Source organism: Chelonia mydas, chromosome 20, assembly GCF_015237465.2.
Source record: "Chelonia mydas isolate rCheMyd1 chromosome 20, rCheMyd1.pri.v2, whole genome shotgun sequence".
Classification (NCBI taxonomy): Eukaryota; Metazoa; Chordata; order Testudines; family Cheloniidae; genus Chelonia; species Chelonia mydas.
In genome coordinates this window covers 8,069,600-8,090,659 of record NC_051260.2, presented here as the reverse complement: position 1 = coordinate 8,090,659, position 21,060 = coordinate 8,069,600, and the positions used below count along the sequence as shown (strand labels likewise).

At 60.7% G+C, this 21,060-nt stretch overlaps 1 protein-coding gene across 1 annotated transcript in view; it reads right to left on the bottom strand.

Moving 5' to 3' along the window:
- NCKAP1L (NCK associated protein 1 like) overlaps positions 1-21,060 on the bottom strand; it is a 72,642-nt gene that overhangs the window by 24,791 nt on the left and 26,791 nt on the right. The window contains exons 13-26 of the mRNA XM_037883978.2: positions 20,021-20,153; positions 19,718-19,799; positions 17,701-17,759; positions 16,254-16,399; positions 15,078-15,210; positions 14,628-14,747; positions 13,450-13,589; positions 12,722-12,853; positions 12,068-12,286; positions 10,954-11,084; positions 9,895-9,992; positions 8,998-9,091; positions 8,513-8,595; positions 6,816-6,896 (exon numbers count right to left, since the gene is read on the bottom strand). Of these exons, the coding sequence (XP_037739906.1) occupies positions 6,816-6,896; positions 8,513-8,595; positions 8,998-9,091; positions 9,895-9,992; positions 10,954-11,084; positions 12,068-12,286; positions 12,722-12,853; positions 13,450-13,589; positions 14,628-14,747; positions 15,078-15,210; positions 16,254-16,399; positions 17,701-17,759; positions 19,718-19,799; positions 20,021-20,153 (1,651 nt within the window). The remainder of the gene's footprint in view (positions 1-6,815; positions 6,897-8,512; positions 8,596-8,997; positions 9,092-9,894; positions 9,993-10,953; positions 11,085-12,067; positions 12,287-12,721; positions 12,854-13,449; positions 13,590-14,627; positions 14,748-15,077; positions 15,211-16,253; positions 16,400-17,700; positions 17,760-19,717; positions 19,800-20,020; positions 20,154-21,060) is intronic.

Here is a 21,060-nt window from a genome sequence, read left to right as displayed (position 1 = left end):
TCCTTGCTGTGGGAAGAAACCAGGGTCCAGCCCATCCCAGAGGCCTCACCAAGAACTCAGGGATCTAGGGCCACGAAGGGCTGGTGAGTCTCACCCGCTGAGGACTCTGGAAATCAATAGCTGGAGGATGGCTGCTTTCTATTTGCAATGAGCATGATAATCGGTGGAGAGGAGCAATTGACATGCCCCCCAGGGGAAGGGATGCTGATCCAGCCCTGATCTAGGAGGGGTGACCCCCCTGCCTCGCCCCGCCAAGGTACTTAGCCCAGCCAGGCTAACCCCACAAGGGTGCGGCCCCTGATCCACTATGACAGCTCAGTCAGAGGGGCAGCTGTCCTCAGACTGAGATGCACAGGGGGACTCGGGTCTGCTCTGCAGAGCGTGACACTGCCCAGCTCTGGCTCCCAGCACCAGGCCATTCATGACGCATCACAGCTACCACAGTTGCCAGCTGACGGAACCTCTCCAAGCTCCCGTGACGTAGGGGAGTGTGCCAGAGCGGGAGCCATCAGTGGTCTCCAGTCCACCAGGTCCTCGAGCCTCTGAATCCCAGCTGTCTGGGGAAGCAGCGCGAATGGCAGGGCAATAAGTGGAAGTGGGAACCCACCTGCCTCGCGAGGAGTCTGGGCCGGGATCCAAAGAGAGGGGGCAGAGAGGAAATGCCCCCCAGAAGTGACAGCCAAGGCAGTGCCGGTGCTGGCTGCCCCGCTCTTCCTTGCAGGCCCCCCTCCGGTAAACGGCTCGGCTCTAAGGCATCCGGCAACCTGCTGTGTCACCCTCATGGCAGTTGCTGACAGGCTGTCACTGGGTAGGACACGCCAGAGACACTGGAGAGGGCTGTGAATGGCACCGAGAGAGTGAAGACTCACCCCAAGCAGTGCAGCCCACAAGCCAGCGGCTGTCCCAGACAGAGGGGCCCGGCTACACTAGGGAAATGGCGTTTTGCTGACACTGGCCGGGAGAGCTGCATTCCGTCCCTCCGTGCAGCAATGCAACTGGGCACTAGGCTGCCCCAGATTTGTCCATGGCCCAGTGTGACCCGAAGAGCCCCTTCCCAGTAATAAGGGGAAAGCCTAGCATGATCTGGCCCTAGGTCCAGCCCCACCTCCCTCTCTGTCAGAGGTAGCCGCACAGGCTGCTCCTGGGAGCTGGCTGTTTCTCCATCTGCACCATGGATCCGAGAGACCTGCCAGGAGTCTGGTACCAGAATGTGGCAGGTAAATCAGGGCAGTGTGGGGAGCAGGGCTGGCAGTGGGATGGGATGGAGCGGTGCAGCCATGGTAGGACACGAGTGACTCCCAGCGACCCCACAGCTATTACTGCCAGGGGGACTGGGCCCTGGGGTCTCAGTCCAGGTTCTAGTGTCCATGGTGGTGGCCTGTGCCCACTACCTTGCCTCCTGGCTGGGATCTCAGGCTCCCGGCTGGCTATGAGCAAGCCCTAATCCTCAGGGGGACTGGATGGGCTGCACTCACTGTGCAGCTCGCTGGGTAGAAGCAGGGGGAAGGCTCCAGGCTGCCCAGGACAGGGCCCTGAACTCACATTGCTCAGATGGGCTTATTCTTTAGACAGGTAAAGGGAGAAATGCAGGCAGCCCAGAGAGAGACAGACAGACCGACCTGACACTGAGAGAGACAGATGGACAGCCATGACACACACACACACACAGATGGACGGACAGTTCCCTTCATGTCTCAGGAACCGAGCTCATTGTATGGAGCAAGATAATGAGCTCACACCCATCGCTCCTCCCTTTCAGCTGCACCTACAGGAATCTGGGGCCTAGCGCTTGCGCCAGGAGGAGGGAGGCAGGACTCCTGGGTTCCATTCCTGGCTCTGCCACGGACCGACTGGTGACCTTGGGCAAGTCACTTCCCCTCCCTCTGCACTGCAACTTCCCCCACTATAACATGGGGATAACAAGGGAGCCCCTCCCTGTGGGTTCATTCGTGTCCCCAAGCACCAGGGTCCTGAAGCCCAGGCTTGTCTGTACTCTGCCACTGAGAGCAGGTCATCCTCAGCTGGCAGCTCCGCAGGTCCCAGCGCATACACCAGAGAGCTGATCCCCCCTGTGTGCTCCAACACAGCCCCTGCCTGACAGCTGAGCCAGCTGCAAATTCCAGCATGACACAGACCCCTCAGCAGCTGGGCTTCCTTTGCCCCTGTGTCAAGCCCCAACTCATGCCTGGGAGGGGTGGGTTTTCCTGACCTCAGCATCTGGCTCTCAGCCTCAGCCCCAGCCGTGTTATCACCCCACAATCTGATAAGGCCCATTGGGCAGTGCTGGGTGTTTGATTACTGTCCTTCCACGCCTGCTGAAGGTGAGTAACCCCATTACCATTCTCCTCACCCCTCCATTCTGCCAGGAACCAACCTCCGGTCCTGCTTCCCTGTAATTGCTTTGTGGCTCTGGAGGCATTCGCTCCCTCACTACCGGAGCAAAATGAGTTGCACTCACTCCTTATCCGTGCCGCACTGCTGATAATAAAGCCATTAACTCGGCAATGAAAAATCACCCTGCTTACATCCCTCTCACCCTTCCCCACCCACTGGCTTCACTGGGTGGGCAAATACAAGATCGCTTTCTCCACCACTCTAATGCAGCCACCTCTGGGGTTGAACACAGAAGCAACACCACAGGAGAGGACCCATGGGTGCACAAGGGAATATTGGTGATGTCGCTGAAATCAACACCCACCCCAGGGCCAAAACCCAGACTAAATATCAACCTAGTTACACATCCATGGGTCCGAAATGGAGAATCAGAACATCCCTGGCCCAGCATCTCCCCGGAGATCAAGGAACAGAATAACCCAGTTCCCTCCCACTTCCAGCTTGACGTTGTTTGAAGATCTGGCCCCACAGCGCCACTGCACAGTTCCGACCTGCCCGAATACACCAGGTGAGCCCAAAGGGGCCAGCATGGCAACTTGCCGGACCCATCCCACCGTCTCTGAACACGCACCCGCCTGTAACACGGTGCCCATCCCAGCTGTACAGAGAGGGGCTCCTCCCCAGCAAACGCAGCCCCAGATGTCCCTGTCTTTAAACGTGCCATAGCACAAGGCAGCACCTAGCCAGAGGTCTAATGTGCTGTCTGCTACTGCCCCCTGGGGCTCATGCAGGGTATGACCGCCCTGACCCAATTACCCAGGTACTGATATTCTCCCAGCTCTGCTCGGGGCTCTTCCCTGCAGATAACACCACACTGCCCAGAGACCCAGCCCTCCTGGGTGTTTCTCAGGCTTGTCCCCCGGCTAGTCCCCATCAATGGCCCTGGGAAGCACAAGCAGTAAAACGGGACAGCACCTAGATGCACCCATCCCTCCTGCCTGTGTTGGCCAAACTCCTGGGGATCTGCGCCGGTGGCGTCCATCCTCTTGCACGTGGATCAGGACACATGGCTGTGTCTCCCAGCCCTGCACACCTGTGTCTTGCTCCCAGCAATGCTCCCTGTATGCTCCTCACCACTGCTTGGACCCCAGCCGAGCGGGCGTTTGCATGTAGTGTGCATTTCCCGCTCCAGGCCCCTCAGTCCGGGCTGGGCCCTCTGGCTGCTAGAGGCACCATCTGGGCCTCCCTGCTCTTTCTAGCCAGGTGGCTGCTGACACCACACTAGTTCTCCTGCAGCAGCCAGTTCCTTCCTCGCAGGTTCTCCATGCTCTGAGGGTGCAGCCCATCCCCCTAGGGAACAGCGGAGGGCCTGGCTCTGGCTGAGGGGACGAGGGATGGATACAGCAGCCCCGGGCATGCTGGGGACAGAGCTGCCAATCCCACCTGCACCTTCCCCACTGCTCCTGCATGCTCATCCCCCTTGACAGTGCCACAACCCCAGCTCTCGAAGCTCTGGGCCAGCCCAGTCCTGCCTGCACAAGGACACTGGGGTCAATGGGGGCATGGAGGACAGGACCCAACCAGCAGCTCCAGGCAGCTCTTCCCTATGCTCTCTATGGTTCTTGGCTCCCCTCCATCTCTCACTGATCATCACTGGCTCCAGCTGCATTAGCCTAGCCCCATGGTCCATCTGCCAGGTGCAAGTGGCATCCAGACCTGGAGTGACTCATTCCCAGCCCTGCTGAGCACCTCCACATCTGACAGGCCTCAGCACGACAGATTAGCTCAGCCTGCAGATGACAGGTGTGTACTGCCATCGCAAGATCCGGTGGCCGGAGCCCCTGTGTGATCTGCCTGAATCCAGCCAGCGTGACGGTCACCCCTGCAGGGGGTGCGGCACGGGCCAGTGTGCCACATGGCCAGATCCAATGTCCTCGGTGCTGCGAAACCCATCTTGCTAAATGGAGCTGGAGTGGGGTTCCCAGCCCTCTGTCCATGGTTCTGAAATATGGGCAAGTGCTGGCGTGTGCTTCTCTGGCAGCGTGGGCATGTTCATACCCAGCCAGCCCAATGCCTGGCCACCACACACCACTACTTGACTGTCTGTGGACTGCGGTACAGTAAATACTCCACTGCAGCTCTGCATTCACACCCTGCATCATTAACACACCAACCCTGCCCAGCTCTGCATTCACACACTGCGTCGTTCACACCCTGCCGAGTTCTGCATTCACACCCTGCATCAACACACACACCCTGCCCAGCTCGGATTTCACACCGTGTCATTAACACACACATGCTGCCCAGCTCTGCATTCACACCCTGCATCTTTAACAAACACCCTGCTCTACTCTGCATTCCCACCCTGCGTCATTAACACTCACCCTGCTCTGCTCCGCATTCCCACCCTGCGTCATTAACACTCACCCTGCCCAGCTCTGCATTCACACCCTGCATCATTAATACACACCTACTCTGCTCTGCATTCCCACCCTGCGTCATTAACACAAACCCTGCCTGCATTCACACCCTGCATCAACACACACCTGCTCTGCTCTGCATTTACACTCTGCATCATTAACGAACACTCTGCTCTGCATTCACACTTTATGTCAGTAACACACGTGCTGCTCTGCTCTGCATTCCCACCCTGCATCATTAACACACACCTGCTCTGCTCTGCCACTACCCTCAGGCCGACCTTTCAAATATCAGTTCAAAGGATGGGTCCCATCTAACAGGCATGTCCCCTTGGTGCCCCTGAGGACCCCACAACAGCAGCTCCTTTAGGCTGAAAAGGGGGCCCAGCCAGGAAAGCTCAATTTGAACTGGCAGCCACTAAACACAACCCTGTGAGCCGCCGCCTTGGGAGGGACCCGCCACGCCAGAACGTTCCCGTCCCCCAAAGCCAGCAGGAGCCCACCGTGCTCGTACATCATGCCACGCCCCCAGGGACCAGCGCACGAGCGGGTATGGACCAGTCAGGGCCAACTGTATCTGCACCTCCCAGCTCTGCCCATCTAGGAGCTGCCTGTGCTGAGCCCAGGGCAAACTCTGGCTTACAGGGTTAAGTTCATCAAGTCCCACAATGTGCTCCAACCCCAAGGACACAGCGTGTGTTTCGACCTCTCCACATGACAGAGCATCCCCAGACCCTGCCACCCTGGCAGTGCAGCGTCCCTGTTCAGAGCAACGGTGCTGGCTGGGCTGGGGGCACGGCGCAGGGCTGAGCACAATACGCCACACGCCTCGGCAGCGCTCGGTGCAGCTCTGCCTAGCCCGACAGAGACCCCCAGCTGACCTGCACGTCAGGCTGCCTGGGAACCTGCTCTCCAGAGGAGACTCCACTCCCACCCAGGACTGGAGGTCAACGATCCCGCCAGGGCCCCGGACACAAGATTGTCCCGCCAGGGCAGCCCTGGGGACTGCGGGCTGAACCACAACCCACTGATGGCAGGGGAGTTTTGCCACCAAGGCCCATGGGGCTGAGATGACACGTCCCCAGAGTGCTGCTCTGGCCAGTCACCCTCTGGTAGTGGACCCCTCCCCCGGGGCTTATGCCCCCAGCACAGTCTCCAAGAGAGGCCCACCCAGCCCTGGCACCGGGGTGGGAGTTGGCGGGGGGGGGGGGTGTCTCCATTTCTTACCCTGGGTCTCTGCACCATACGAGGCTTGGGTTCCCTCAGGGCAGGGCAGAGGATTCGCGGTGAGCTCTGAGCACTTCTCCCCTCTGCAGCAGCCCCCAGCAGCTGCGATCACTGGCCCAGGCCCAGGCAGCCACTCGCCCCCAGCACTCCCCGCCTGGAGACTGCAGCGAGTGACCCGGGGAGGCTGCTGCTGGCCGGGACGATGCCGGGAGCTCTGTGGACACTGCCGCACGCTGGGCCCAGGCCCTGCAAGGTGACAGTTCAGACAGACCCAGACTCCCTCTGTGGCGGGCAGGCGTCCAGCATCGCCATCTCTGCAGCATGGGCAGGGGCTAAACTCAGACCCAGAGTTTCCATCACGCTCATGGATAAATATTAACCCAGGTGCAGAGGAGAGATCCCTGGTTCATGCAGCAGCAGCACCCCTCGCCCATCCTCGACTGGGTCTGCAGACCCCCAGCTGCCGCTCCTGAGAACCTGAGCCAGGCAGCCGCAAGGGGGCTAGATAGGAGGGTCAAAGCGAGCTGTGCTGGGGGTTGGAGGAGAGCTGTGATTTTTGTCTCTTGGGGGAGGGAGCGTCTCCCACGTGACTGGACAAACCCCCTAGCCCGTGGTTAGGACGCTGCGGGGCGTGGCACACGCTGCCGCATGCTGGATCCCCAACTTGGGTAAAGGCTCCTGGCAGGAGGAGGGCCGCCCTGGCCAGTTGCCCCAGGGCCCTGGTGTGGAGAGCGGCGGGAGGCTGCCTGCCCAGCAGCCCACCCTGTTCTCTGACCAGCCTGCCTAGCCGCAGAGCCCACCCACAGCAGAGAGAAGCGCGAGGGTCGCCCCCACCTTTATGTCTGTGTCTGGGGTGACAAAGTCCTTCAGGCACTCGATGGGGCCCATCAGAAACGGGCAGCGGTTGGAGAAGACCTGCAGCGAGGAGAGAGCCAGCTCTTGAGATGGCAATGGACACAGGTCGCCCCCTTCTCATGTAGCAGCCCCTGGCACCTGCCCCATTGCTCTGCCCTCCCTCTCTGCATCACAGTACCTATGATGATGCCCATACAGGTGCCAAGCTCCCTTCCCTCTGCCCTTCACCCCACAGGCTCCAATGGTATTGCGCAAACTGTGCCAGGAGCACTTCACCCACCACTGATATGCAGCCACCGCTGGGGTGGGACGTGGCAGCTGTTTAACAACTGCCCAGCAGCCAAGTGCAGGAAATGAGCAATGCAATGCTTGAGGCTCTCCAAGCACCACACAGGTGTTAGCCAATGAACCCTCCCCGCAGCCCCAGGAGAGGGGCTGGGGCCAGTTACTGTCCCTGCTTTCGAGAAGCCACCTGGGCAGAGCTGGGATCAGCTGCAGGAGCGTCTGGCCCCAGAGGCCTGTCCTAGGGAGGGATGCAGGACACTCACCACTCCTGCCCTGCTACGTCCCCAGCAACAATGGGGTTGGGGGGGTCAGTGACTCCCCTCCACAGCAGCCCCATAATGCTCCACGAAGAGTGTGAAAGGCCAGCTCCCCAGCCCTGTCCCACACAGCTCCGATGCTGCCTTCCAGGCTGGTGCAGAGTGGGAGCAGCCAACTCCTCCGCCCCCGGCCTGGGGGGAGTGGCTGGAGCATGTGGCTCTCACAGTCGTCAGAGGCAGGGGTGACACAAAGCCGTCCCTCCCCCATTTCGGGTGCTCTCTGATCACACGCTAACACTTGCCCTCCGACACTCCCATGGTTGTGTACTAGGGGTGGAGCCAGGGGCAGGAGGGGGCGGGGCTAGAGTGTCACACCCACACATATTTTGGGCTGTGCTGCAGCTCAGCTTGGCCAGCTACAAATTAGAGCGACCCCCAGGGCTGCTGCTCTAAGGGTCTGCGTACACTGCCATGAGACACCAGCGGCTGGCCCGGGCTCGCGGGGCTGTGTAACTGCGGTGTAGACATTTGGGACCCTCCCACTTCGCTGGGTAATTCACCCTCTGGAGCATCCTAGAGCCACCAGGGCTCAACACAGCTCACCCCCCGCTCGCCCCACAGAGACTCTCACTCCAGAGACACGAGACGATTAACAGATGAGCAGGCCACAGTGGTTCCATCTCTCGATGGGCCGTATCTGGGTGCCTCACAGTCTCCCCACGCATCTCTGTGGGGTGGGGAAGGGCTAGGATCCCCATGGGACAGATGGAAACAGAGGCCTAGAGACCCACACTCGCAGGGTCACCCAGGGGTTGGGTGATAAAGCAAGGAATTAAACCTGGATCTCCCAAGTACCATGCTAGTGCCCTGACCACTGGACCTGTCTTCCTCTCTTCCCGGCCTCATGTTGCCAGCCACAGATGGGACAGGCCCAGCCTTGTGTGGGCGCTCCCCGCAGATGGATCAGCATCTCCCTCGCTCAGCCCCCCCGAGATGGCCCAGCCTCGGCCTTGCACCCCCCCCCCCCCCCACACACAGATGGGCCGGCTCTGGCCTCGCTCAGGCCCCCCCAGCCCCCCAGACGAGCTGGCCCTGGCCTTGCACGGCACCCGCCCTAGACGGGCCAGCACCCACCTCATGCAGCCCAGTCTGTGCCATGGAGCGGAAGCTCAGGATCTCCCCAATGATGGTCATTCTTTTCAGCACATTGTCGGCAGCTGGGGGAGAGCAGGGAGTGGGGGTGAATTGCAAGGACACAAAGGAGATGGGGCTCCAAATCACACGGAGTACAACATACCCCTTGGCCTATGCCTGGGAACTGCTTACATCTCACTAGCACCCCACACCCCAACCCTCCTGAGCCCTCACCCCAAGTTCTGCCAGTGCCCCTCACCCCAACCCTCAGCCCCCCTCCTGAGCCCCCAGCTCTGCCAGTGCCTCTCACCCCAACCATCAGTCCTGTTCCCCTCCCCCGGCTATTCCCCACCTGAATCTCCTCTCCATTCAGCGCTCATTGCAGCTCAGCCCTGAACTCCATCCTCGGCCGGCTGTGGATCGGGCAGGGGGTTCAATGCAGATGCCAGGGAGGGGGCTATGGGGGCAGGGGGAACGACACTTACACGTCAGCCTGGGGAGCAATGACACCATCTGCTCAGGTTTGTAGAAGTTGGAGCGGATCTGCACCAGCACGTCCATGTTCTCGGTGACCAGTTTCTGCAACAGAAACAATCACCATGCTAAATGGGGGCCAGCCAGACCCAGAGCCAGCCAGAGCCAGAGCCAGCCAGGCCCGACTGACCCAGAACCAGAACCAGCCAGGCCCAACTCACCCAATGCAAGAACCAGCCACGCCCAATTCAGCCAGAGCCAGGGGCTGCTGCCATGGGACTCTTCCCTGGTATCAGTATTTTGCCCAGTGCCAGCACCTCCAGCTCTGAAGGGAACTCCCAGACACGGATGTACTGAGCCCCGTATAACAATCACATGAACCTAGGAGCGGTGGCCCTGTGCTCCCCGCAGTCAGCTGGGAGCTGAGGGGATATCTCCACTGGGGACACAGCAAGTCAGTGACAGGTCTGGCAATAAAGCCCAGGAGTCCTGGCTCCCAGCCCCTACCCTGCTCTATCTTGCTAACCCTGCACCGCTTCCAGGAGTCCTGGCTCCCAGGTCCCCCTGCTCTACCCTGCTAACTTCACACCGCTCCCAAAGAGCCCAGGAGTCCTGGCTCCCAGACCCCCTTGCTCTACCCTGCTAACTCCACACCACTCCTAAAGAACCCAGGAGTCCTGGTTCCCAGCCCTCCTGCTCTACCGCGCTAACCTCATACTGCTCCCAGAGAACCCAGGAGTTCTGGCTCCCAGCCCCCCAGCTCTAACCCACTAACCCCACACCACTCCCAGAGAACCCAGGAGTCCTGGCCCCTCTGCTCTAAGCACTGACTCCCACTGCCTGCCCAGCCCATAGCCCTAGGGAGTTGAGTGCAGCCAGCAGTGGCCCCTCCTGCCCCAGCCTCCTACCTTCAGCTCCACCACCTGCGAGGTGACGTGCCACATGAGATTGTCGCTCAGGAACTTCATGCCATAGGGACCCAGCAGCTCGGCCAGCGCCCGCATCTCTGGAGGGAGGGGAGCGGATCATTCACGGGGCGTTAGCTCCTTCTGGCCTGCTTGGGTCACGCCCAGGCCCTCGCACACCCCAGAAAGACTTGTCGTCCCCAGAGCCGTCCCGCCGCTGTGCGTCCCCAGCCCCATTTCCAGAGCCGTCCCGCTGCTGTGCGTCCCCACCCTCAGCCCCAGAGCCGGCCTCCGCCATGCATCCCCAGCCCTGTTCCCAGAGCCGGGCACCGTGTATCCCCATCCCCGTCCCCAGAGCCAGCCGTCCTGACCGCGTGTCTTCACCCCCCGTCCCCAGAGCCGGCTGTCCTGTCACCGCGTGTCTTCACCCCCCGTCCCAGAGCCGGCTGTCCTGTCACCGCATGTCTCCACCCCCCGTCCCCAGAGCCGGCTGTCCTGTCACCGTGTGTCTCCACCCCCCGTCCCCAGAGCCGCCTGTCCTGTCACCGCGTGTCTCCACCCCCCGTCCCCAGAGCCGCCTGTCCTGTCACCGCATGTCTCCACCTCCCATCCCCAGAGCCGGCTGTCCTGTCACCGAGTGTCTTCACCCCCTGTCCCCAGAGCCGGCTGTCCTGTCACCGCGTGTCTCCACCCCCCGTCCCCAGAGCCGCCTGTCCTGTCACTGCGTGTCTCCACCCCCCGTCCCCAGAGCCGCCTGTCCTGTCACTGCGTGTCTCCACCTCCCATCCGCAGAGCCGGCTGTCCTGTCACCGAGTGTCTTCACCCCCTGTCCCCAGAGCTGGCTGTCCTGTCACCGAGTGTCTTCACCCCCTGTCCCCAGAGCCGGCTGTCCTGTCACCGAGTGTCTTCACCCCGTCCCCAGAGCTGGCTGTCCTGCTGCCGCACATCCTCACTCCCGTCCCCAGAACGAGCCAGAGCCAGCTGTCTCGCTGCCGTGCAGCTCCCTCTGCATCCCACCGTCATGCGGCCCCATCGTCAGGACATGGAGCTGCCACAGCTCACCTGAGATGTCTGAGAACTCCTCTGCACTGAAGCTCTGCTCCCCCTCCTTGGGGACACTGATGAAGGCCTGCATGGCAGGAGAAAGCACAATAGCCCCAGTGCTGGCCTGGCGCAGCAGCGCCTCCAGGTACCTGCATGGAGCCAAAGAGCATCCACTTACACCGGACAGCCAGGCCCCAGCACTGTTCTCCCAGCCTGCTCCTAGTCTGCCCTGCCAGAGCCCAAACTCCCTTGTACCGGTGTGTGAGCATGGGATGGGATTGAGGGGCACTGGAAGAGCTGTGTGGGGAGCCCAGGGCTGAGATATCAGAGTCTGCGGGTCAGGATTGAGGGGCACTGGCAGAGCTGGCGGGGAGCCCAGAGGTGGGATAGCAGGGGGCTGCGGGTCAGGATTGAGGGGCACTGGCTAAGGGAAGCTCTCACATGGGCAGCCTGCCCCCTCGTTGGCTCTAGAAGTAGGTTTTTGTTCCTTCTCCTCCCCTTCCCTATTTGCCCAGAAAGTGCAAGATCGAGGGGCTTGTGTCTCCCATTGCTGCCCCATACAGGGCAGGGCCACCCGTCGCTCTCCAAGCACCGGATTTCCAGCCCCATGGAATCGCCAGGTGCACAGAACCACAGAAATGTGGGGCTGGAAGGGACCACAAGAGGCCACATAGGCCAGGCCCCTGAGCAGAGGCACGGCACCGGGACCGTCCCTGACGGGTTTGTCCAACCAGTTCCTACAAACCTCCAGTGATGGGGATTCCACAACCCCCTCGGAGCCTGCTCCAGAGCCCAGCGACCCCAAAAGTCAGGAAGCTTTTCCCACTATCTAACCGAGATCTCCCTGGCTTCCTTCATGTCCCATCAATGCACATGGAGAACAACTGGGCATCGGCCTTATTCAGAACAGCTCTGACCGTAGCTGAAGACTGTTGTCAAGTCCCCCCTTGGCCTTCTCTGCTCTACACTTGACATGCCCAAGACTTTCAACCTCTCCTCATAGGTCAGCTTTTCCCACTTCCCCCATCCCTCCAGGCATCTCGCAGGCTCTCCCGCCCCATGGCCCAGGGGTACTCAGAGCTCTCTCCTGCCCTGTGGCCCAGGCCAGGCTGCCCCCAGCCCAGGCACCCACCAGTTGGTGTAGATGGTGGTGAGGGTCTGCTCCCCGCTGGAGTCCAGGGGCTGTGTCTGCTGAAGCAGGACGCTGCGGATGATGCGGCTGGCGTCCACACACGTGAACTGCCCCAGCGACTGGATGAAGGCGATGTAGGAGCGCAGGCCGACCAGCACCTCCGAGGGCCGCGCAATCTCCTGCGTAGCCTGGTTGTAGTTGGCCATCCACACGAAGGATCTGTAAGGGGATGTGGGGCTCAGAGGGGGCCCAGCACAGACCCCCACAACCTCCCCCCTGAAAGCACCCAGCCTTCCTACCGTGTTCCCTCCAAATGGGCATCTCCCAGCATAACTCAGCTCAGAAGCTGGCTGGGGCTTGTGGATGTAACAGCACCAATAGCCGAGTCAGTCTCCCCTGTCGGAGGGCCATGGGCAGGGACATGCCGCATCCCCTCCCGACCTGTCTGCCTGAGGGCCATGGGCAGGATCACGCCACGTCCCCCTCCCCACCTGCCTGCCTGAGAGCCATGGGCAGGATCACGCCATGTCACCATCTCCACCCACTCGAGGGCCCTGGGCAGGGACACGCCGCTCCACTGTCCCCACCCACCTGCCTGAGGACCATGGGCAGGGACACTCTGCACCCAGCCAGCTAGCCACGGGGCCCACGTACCTGTTGAGCCGCGTCTCCAGGTGGCTGCTGAGGTACTCGGCAGGCGTGACCACGTGCTCAAACACGGTGAAGCTGGGGACATGGTTGACGCTCAGGGAGAGCTCGCTCAGCATCTGGTGCAGCTTGTCCATGCTGGGGGCAGAGACACCAGCGCGGTCACCACTCACCGCAAATGGCTCTGGGGCCCGGGCCCCTCTCCCACACCTGTCAGCCCAACGCACCCTAGTGCTCAGACCCCAAATGCGGTGGGATCATTCAAATGAATTGGAAAGTGGGCAGCCCGGACGCCTGGGTTCGCCACCCCCTATGCTCTGTGAGGGACGACGGGCATTCCGGACACTTGGGTTCACCCCACCTTCGCTCTGAGGAGCAACAGGCAGCCTGGATGCCTGGGTTCACCCCACCTCTCTTCCGAGCAGCGATGGGCAGCCCGGACGCCTGGGTTCTCCACCCCCTCCGCTCCGAGGGGCGATGGGCAGTCCAATGAACCAAGTGTATCTTGGGCAGCGGGCAGGCTGGGAGTGCTTTTGAAGGGCCAGGTACCAGTGTCGCTTCCCGGATCTGAGCCATCAGCCCCTCTGGGGACCCAGAACCTGTTCCCCCACTGCCCCTGTACCCCCAGCCATCCGAGGCACAGGGGGAGGAGTCCTCTGAATGGGGACGGCCCCCCCCAGGGATGGCAGAGCAGCTCTAATGCCCCTTGGGAGCCCCCCATGGTGTCGGCTTACTTGGTCACCACAATCCGGTCCTTCCTCTGGCTCTCGGCCCCCGGCTTGTCCCGCTCCGCCTCCCCCTTCTTGGGGGGCTGCTTGTGGGCCTTCTTGTTCCGCGCCTTGCTGATGGTGGAGGCGCAGTGTTTGGGCAGCAGCTTCCCAGGAGATTGAGACAGGGGCACTGAGTGAGGGAGGGGCTGGGAGCCTGGCGGGCCAGGATTTAGCAGCCCCCCGGATGCACATAGGGTCCCCTCCCCGCATGCCCCAGTCCTGGTGCAGGACACACCTGTGACTGTGACAGCACGGCTGTGCCCAGGGTGAATCCCACCTGCCTGGCATCCGGCTCTCCTTGCCACAGAGCCGCTGGCCACGCTGTTGCCCACCCCCCACCGCCACCAGGGATCAACAAGCTGTAGTCACTGGCCATCTGGTTCGCTGACAAGGCTACATGACTCCAGCCACGGCCACCTCCAGAGCCCCCAGCACCAAGCAGCCCTGCAGGGGTTTGCTAGCCTGGAGAGCAGCCTGTGGAGGGCCGGCCACAGCCCTCAGCCAGTGTGCCCGGATGGTGAGCAAACCTGGTACACGCGGCTGCTGCTGTGTGTTCAGGTGCCCCAGGCTGGCGCCTCAACCAGGTATCCCACCCAGGACCATGCCACACCCTGTGCCCCTCACCTGCCTGCTGAACCCCAGGCTGGAAGCTCACCCAGGCAGCCCACCCAGTGACATGCCATGCCCCAGAACCCCCCATTGCTCACTGATGAGCCCCCAGTCTGGCAGCTCCCCCAGCACCATGCCGTGCCCCTCAACAGCTTGCAGAGGTGCCCCCACGCTGGCAGCTGCCCTGGGCACCCCCCAGCACCACGCCACGCCCCTCACCAGCTAGCAGAGGGGCCTCCATGCTGGTGGCTTCCCGGGGCCCCCAGCACTGTGCCATGCCCCCCACCTGCTCGCAGAGGAGCCCCCAGGCTGGCAGCTGCTCCTGGCACCGCCCCCAGGGTGGAAGCTCCCCCGGGCACCCCCCAGCACCATGCCATGCCCCTCACTTGGTCGCAGAGGTGCCCCATTACCCCCAGGGGGAAGCTCCCCCAGGCACCCCCCAGCACCATGCCATGCCCCTCACCTGCTTACAGAGGGGCCCCCAGTCTGGCAGATCCCCCGGGCACCCCCCAGCACCGTGCCGCACCCCTCACCTGCTCACTGAGCTTGCGCTGCTCGGCACACGCATCCATGATGCAGTTGGCAGCCTGCTTGGCGATCTCCTCTAGGAAGTTGTTGCACAGACCCAGGCTGCAGCTCTTCAGGTGGGGATACTGCGGAGAGAGGCCAGGGACGGCTCACGGCTCTGCCCCCCACACCTGGCACCTTCCAGCCATAGATCTCAAATGCCAGCCACTGAGCTTCTTACCCCATGGGGGATGCAGTCGGCACCCCTGCCCCTCCTCCCATGCATTGTCTTGTGCGTCCCCCGCCTGCTCCTCACCCATGCATCTCCCCTTCTCCCCTCAAGTTCTCCCCACATGCATCGTCATGCATGCCTCCCCGCCCTCCCACAGGGGGTTCTCTTCCCCTTTATATTGCCCCCCGTGTGCCCCACCTCCCCCATGCATACCGCGCATGCCCCCAGGGACAGTGACACGCACCTCCTCTGGGCACATGGGGTGGGTGCAGTGGGCAAAGTGGCTGCAGACGAGCGGGAAGGCGATGGTGAAGCGCAGCATGGCCGGCTCCTCCATGGTCAGAGCAAACAGCTTCTCAAAGGGGCGGATGTAGAAACTGTCGGGGTAGAAGGACACATCAGCGCAGGTGGGGCAGGGAGAGTCTGCCTGCAAATCTGTGCGTGCACACACACACATGTCTTTTCATGTAGGTGTGTGCGTGTGATTCCGTGTTTGTGTGTATAGGTGTGATTCCATGTGCGTGTGATCCTTGTGTTTGTTTGTGTGTGATTCCATGTGAATGTGATTCCATGTTTGTGTGTATGCATGTGATTCCATGTGCATATGATTCCGTGTTTGTGCGTGTGTGTGATTCTGTGTTTGTGTGTGTATGTGTGTGATTCCATGTTTGTGTGATTCCTTGTACATGTGATTCTGTGTTTGTATTTATGCGTGAGTCCATGTGTGTGTGATTCTGTGTTTGTGTGCATATGCCTTTTCATGTAGGTGTGTGCATGTGATTCTGTGTGTGTGTGATTCTGTATTTGTGTGTATGCATGTGATTTGATGTGTGTGTGATTCTGTGTTTGTGTGCGCACGCATCTGCCTTTCTATGTAGGTGTGTGTATGTGTTTGTGGTTGTGTGGGTGTGTATGATTCCGTGTTTGTGTGTATGTGTGTGATTCCAGGTGCATGTGGTTCCGTGTTTGTGTGTGCGCGTCTGATTCTGCGTGAGCCGCACCACCCCAGCCCCTTCACATCCCGCTCAGAGGCCTGCATCCCACTGGCTGCTGTGCCCTCTGCAGCTGCCTTCTCTGTCCCTCAGACCCTGGATCAGTGGCTGCGCACACGTGTGTGTGTGGTTCCCTATGGGAGGGGTGTGGGTCTGAATGGGTCGAGCCCAGGGCCTGAAGCCAAGCCTTAGCAACGTTGTTGGGCTAGCTGCACCAACTCTCCCCACCCACCATCTGACTGTCCAGGGTTCCCAGAGCGACCCCTGCACAGAAACATCAGCGAACAGGCCTCACACTACGGCTCCGAGGGCAGCAGATCCTCTCCCGCAACACATGGTGTGATGGGGAAACTGAGGCACTGCCCAGCACCGGCCCCAGGGCTCTGGGCGGTGCTGGCCTGCCCGCGCCAGGTGCTGTGCATACACACCAGAAGGCCGACAGATCCGATGTCTCCACTACCAGCTCCTCCAGTGAGTCCAGCATCTTGGAGTGAAACATGATGAGGTTCATCACACGGCCCACGTCCGGGCTCTCACGCAGTTGCATGGGGGCCTTGGCCACACTGGTGTAAGCCTGGGGGGCGATGGGGGGGCAGAGAAGTGGGTGAGAAAGAGCCCAGCCCCAGGGTTCAGGGCAGCCACATCACCTCTCTCCCACCATCAGCCCTGAGGCTCCCCAAGTCAAGCAGAGCAACTCTGCTAGCTGCCAGGGCAGGGCGCTGTGTGCTTGGTGCTGCCAGCTCCGAGGTCAAGCCCCGCCAGGAGCCGTTCCACCTGCTCCCGCTCCCACCTGCCTTTCCCATGGGCCTGTGGCTGGGCAGGGGGAGCTCCCAGGGCAGGGGAGCCCAGAGTCAGGCCCTGGCCCTAGCTAGTGAACAGAAATGGAGCAGAGCCGATGTGGGTGTGGCAGGGGGCAGGGTTGCCAACTGTCGACTCACTCAAACCCAAATGCCCTTGCCCCGCTCCCTGCCGCGCCCCTTCTCTAAGGCCCCGCCCTCACTCACTCCAGCCCCCCTTCCCACCATTGCTCACTCTCTCTCATCCTCACTCACTTTCACCGGGCTGGAGAAGGGGGTTGGGGTGTGGGACTGGGTGTGGGCTCTGGGCTGGAGGGTGGGATCGAGAGGTTCAGAGTGTGGGAGGGGGCTCCGGGCTGAGCCTGGGGCAGGGGTTTGGGGTGCAGGAGCGGGTGCAGGCTCTAGGAGGGAGTTTGGGTGTGGGAGGGGGCTGGGGTAGGGGGTTGGGGAGCAGGAGGGGCTTCGGGGTGCAGGCTCCGGCCAGGCAGCACTTACCTCGGGTGGCTCCCAGAAGCAGCGGCACATCCAGCAGCAGCTCCTAGACTCAGGGGCAGCCAGGTGGCTCTGCGCGATGCACCTGCCTGCAGGCACCGCTCCCACAGCTCCCATTGGCCACGATTCCCCGTTCCCAGCCAATGGGAGCTGCAGAGTTGCTGCTCAGGGCAGGGGCAATGTGAAGAGACCCCCCTGACCTAGCCTCCGCCTAGGGGACGCAGGGACATGCTGGCTGCTTCCGGGAGTGGCATGGAGTCAGGGTAGGTAGGGAGCCTGCCTTAGCCCCACTGCATCGCTGACCAGATTTTTAGCAGCCTAAAATCTCCTGGATTGGTTTAGTTGCCTCCGGGAGATCGAGCCCAATTCCGGGGGACTCCCAGCCAAACCGGGAGGGTTGGCAACCCTAGTGGGGGGCTGGGCTGGGTGCGGGAGGTCAGGGGTTGCTGGCTGCTGCCTGTCAGGGGGCTGAGCAGGGGAGGGGAGGTGTTGCTGGTGCGCGCCTGGTAGGGGGCTGGGTGGGGTGTGTGCGCCCTGGGAGATGCCCAGCCCCTAACGGGATGCAAATTTATGGGGAGGGAGTTACCTGCAGCCGGAACCAGTCCAGGCGAAGCCCTGAAAAGTCAAACTTCTCCTTTTTGTCAACTGCAGGAAAGAGAAGCAGCTTTAGAGAGCTGGCAGCGGCCGCATGGGCTGGGGGCTCTCCCCTCTGTGCTAGGGTTGCCAACCCTCCAGGATTGGTCTGTAGTCTCCAGGAATTAAAGATTAACCTTTAATTAAAGATTATGTCATGTGATGACATCCCCAGGAATGCATCCAACCAAAATTGGCAACCCTACCTTCTGTGTTCCTGCCCCACAGCAGCAGGGGCAGAGACAGGGCCTTGGGGCTGCAAAGCTACCTGGCTCAGTGCACCTGTGCATGGGGCTGCTTGCATGGTGCAGGAGAGCTCAGCTGGCAGGGCTGCTCCCTTCTCTAGGGTGGCTGTGTGACGAAGTGGGACTGTTCTTAATGTTCTCTCTGAATACTGAAGGGGTGCCTCAGTTTCCCCTATGCATTTCTTAAGTCTCTAGGTGGTGGGATAAGGGGGTGTAATTGTTGCAGAGCAAAGGGCCAATGTACCTAAATGGCTGACACTCTTGTCTCCTGGCAACTGATGGCCTGGGCCCTTCCCCCCTGCAAGGCGATAGCTAAAGGGTTGGAGAACAAAGGAATCAGGTGACCTCCTGGCCTGGAAAAGGGACAAAGCCCAGAGGAGGAGGGGTTGGAGAGTGTGTCTGTTTGGGGCTGGCTGGGGACATGGAGTGAAGTGCAAACGTGATTGTCTGGCTCACTGCCCCCCAAAATGGACCCGGCTGAGGGGTCCTGTCCTCTGTACCTACAAGCTCTGTTTTAGGCCGTGTTCCTGTCATCTAATAAACCTCTGTTTTACTGGCTGGCTGAGAGTCACATCTGACTGCAGAATTGGGGTGCAGGACCCTCTGGCTTCCCCAGGAGCCCTGCCTGGGCGGACTCGCTGTGGGAAGCGCACGGAGGGGCAGGGGATGCTGAATGCTCCGAGGTCAGACCCAGGAAGGTGGAAGCCGGGTGAGCTGTTTGCCCTGCAGACAGGCTGCTCCCAGGGAGGAGGCTCCCCAGAGTCCTGCCTGGCTGCGTAGGGAGCAGGTCCAGAGCATGGCCTGGGGACGCCGTGACAGGCTGGTCCTGGCCGCTGGTCCTGGCTGGCTGCAGCGTACTGCCCTGTCACATCCATTCAATGCGCAGCGCCAGCAGCAGCCAAAAGAGCCAACGGAATGTTGGGAATCGTCAGGAAAGGGACAGATAATAGAACTGAAAATAGCATGTTGCCTCTATATAAATCCCTGATACGCCCACACCCTGAATACCACCTGCAGATGTGGTCGCCCCATCTCAAAAAAAGATATATTGGAATTGGAAAGAGTACAGAAAAGGGCAACAAAAATTATTAGGGGTATGGAACAGCTTCCATATGAGGAGCGATTAGTAAGACTTGGACTTTGCAGCTTGGAAAAGAGATGACTAAGGGGGGTATGATAGAGGTCTATAAAGTCATGACTGGTGTGGAGAAAATAAATAAGGAAGTGTTATTTACTCCTTCTCATGACACAAGAACTAGGGGTCACCCAATGAAATTACTAGGCAGCAGGCTTAAAACAAACAAAAGGAAGTATTTCTTCACACAACGCACAGTCAACCTGTGGAACTCTTTGCCAGAGGAAGTTGTGAAGGCCAAGACTATAACAGGATTCAAAAAAGAACTAGATGAGTTCATGGAAGACAGGTCCATCAATGGCTATTAGCCAGGATGGGCAGGGATGGTATCCCTAGCCTCTGTATGTCAGAAGCTGGGAATGGGCGACAGGGGATGGATCGCTTGGTGATTACCTGTTCTGCACATTCCCTCTGGGGCACCTGGCATTGGACACTGTCGGAAGACAGGATACTGGGCTACATGGACCTTTGGTCTGACCCAGGATGGCTGTTCTTATGTTCTGGGCTGGAGCGTGGCCTGGGGCCTGCACACCCCACAGGGGGACCTGCTGCTCCGGGCACAGCAGGGAGCCGTGGGGGCACCTGCATACCTTGTTTCAGAGTGAGAGACGACAGGGTGCTGACGAAGGATGACATGATGATGGACTCCTCCTCGGGGCAGACGGTCAGATTCTGAAAGAGACGGGCACAGCTTAGGGGGGCTTCTTGCAGGCAGCTGGGCAGTTGCATTCTGGGGTGCGGAGAGCCCATGGCGATGGCAGAGTTCCTGCCCAGAGATGGGGCTGGCTACTGCAGGGCTCCCACGCCCCAGGGAATTTTCCCCTCCCAGGGTTGTGTGTCTCACTGTCGGAGTCCTGGCTGCCCGGATCTCAGAGCCCTTCCCCTCGGTGTACCTGGATGATATCGCTGAGCAGCAGGGCGTCGAAGCGAGCCAGGTACTGGACGTGGTAGCGCTGGATCACCGTGCTGTGCTTGTGCACCAGGGTACGCAGCTGCTCCATGAGGAAGAGCAGCTCGGCGATGTGACTGCAGGGGTGACACGGGGCTGGGTCAGGCTTCTCTGAGGGAGACAGAGCGGCCTGGGCTCCTGCAGGCAAGAGCCACTGGGGAGCACAACCCTCCCCACATATCGCCTCACCTGGGGACGGGCAGGGCTGGATCCGAATCTGACAGCTTCAGGGTATCCTGGAAACAGGGTACCCCAGGGCAGCCCTGTGCCCATTACGGTGCCACGGGACTCCTGCCACGCCCCCACACAGATGTCCAGACAAGTGCCATGCCCAGAAGGGACCCCTCTGACCACTGAGTCCGAGCTCCTGCGTAGTGCAGGCCACAGGACTTCCCTGAACTCATTCCTGTTCCAACTCAAGCAGATCTTTTTGAAACTGCCAGTGGTGGAGAACCCCCCGCCCCCCTGGGTAATCTGTTCCAATGATTTAATTATTTCCAGCCTGAATGTGTCTAGCTTCAGCTACCAGCCGCTGGAGCACGTCAAACATTTGTCTGCTAAACTGAAGAGTCTCCATGCATCGTTTTCAGTTTCCCCGGCCGCAGGTACTATGGACCGTGGCCTGCTCTTTGTGAAGACAATCCACGGAGCTCCTGCAGTGTTTCGCTAGAGTATTTTCCAATGCTACGGGGAGCTGCTTTAGCTCTCCTGGCAGGAGTCTGGCCTGCGGTGCTGGGGCTGCCGACTCCCCAACCCCCAGGGCAGGATCCACGGCATCTCCCCTTCCCTGCAGGGGTCATTTCCCATCTCCCCTCACTCGCTCTCAGCCCGTTCGGCGACTGCCACGTGGGCCTTGCAGCATCCATGCCCCCTTTGCACACCTGCGCTGGGGGATGACACACACACACTGCTGGCTGAATTGGGCCCGGGATGGTCACCGGAGCAACAAATTCCTGCCATGTCTCTTGGTTCCATTTCCTACCC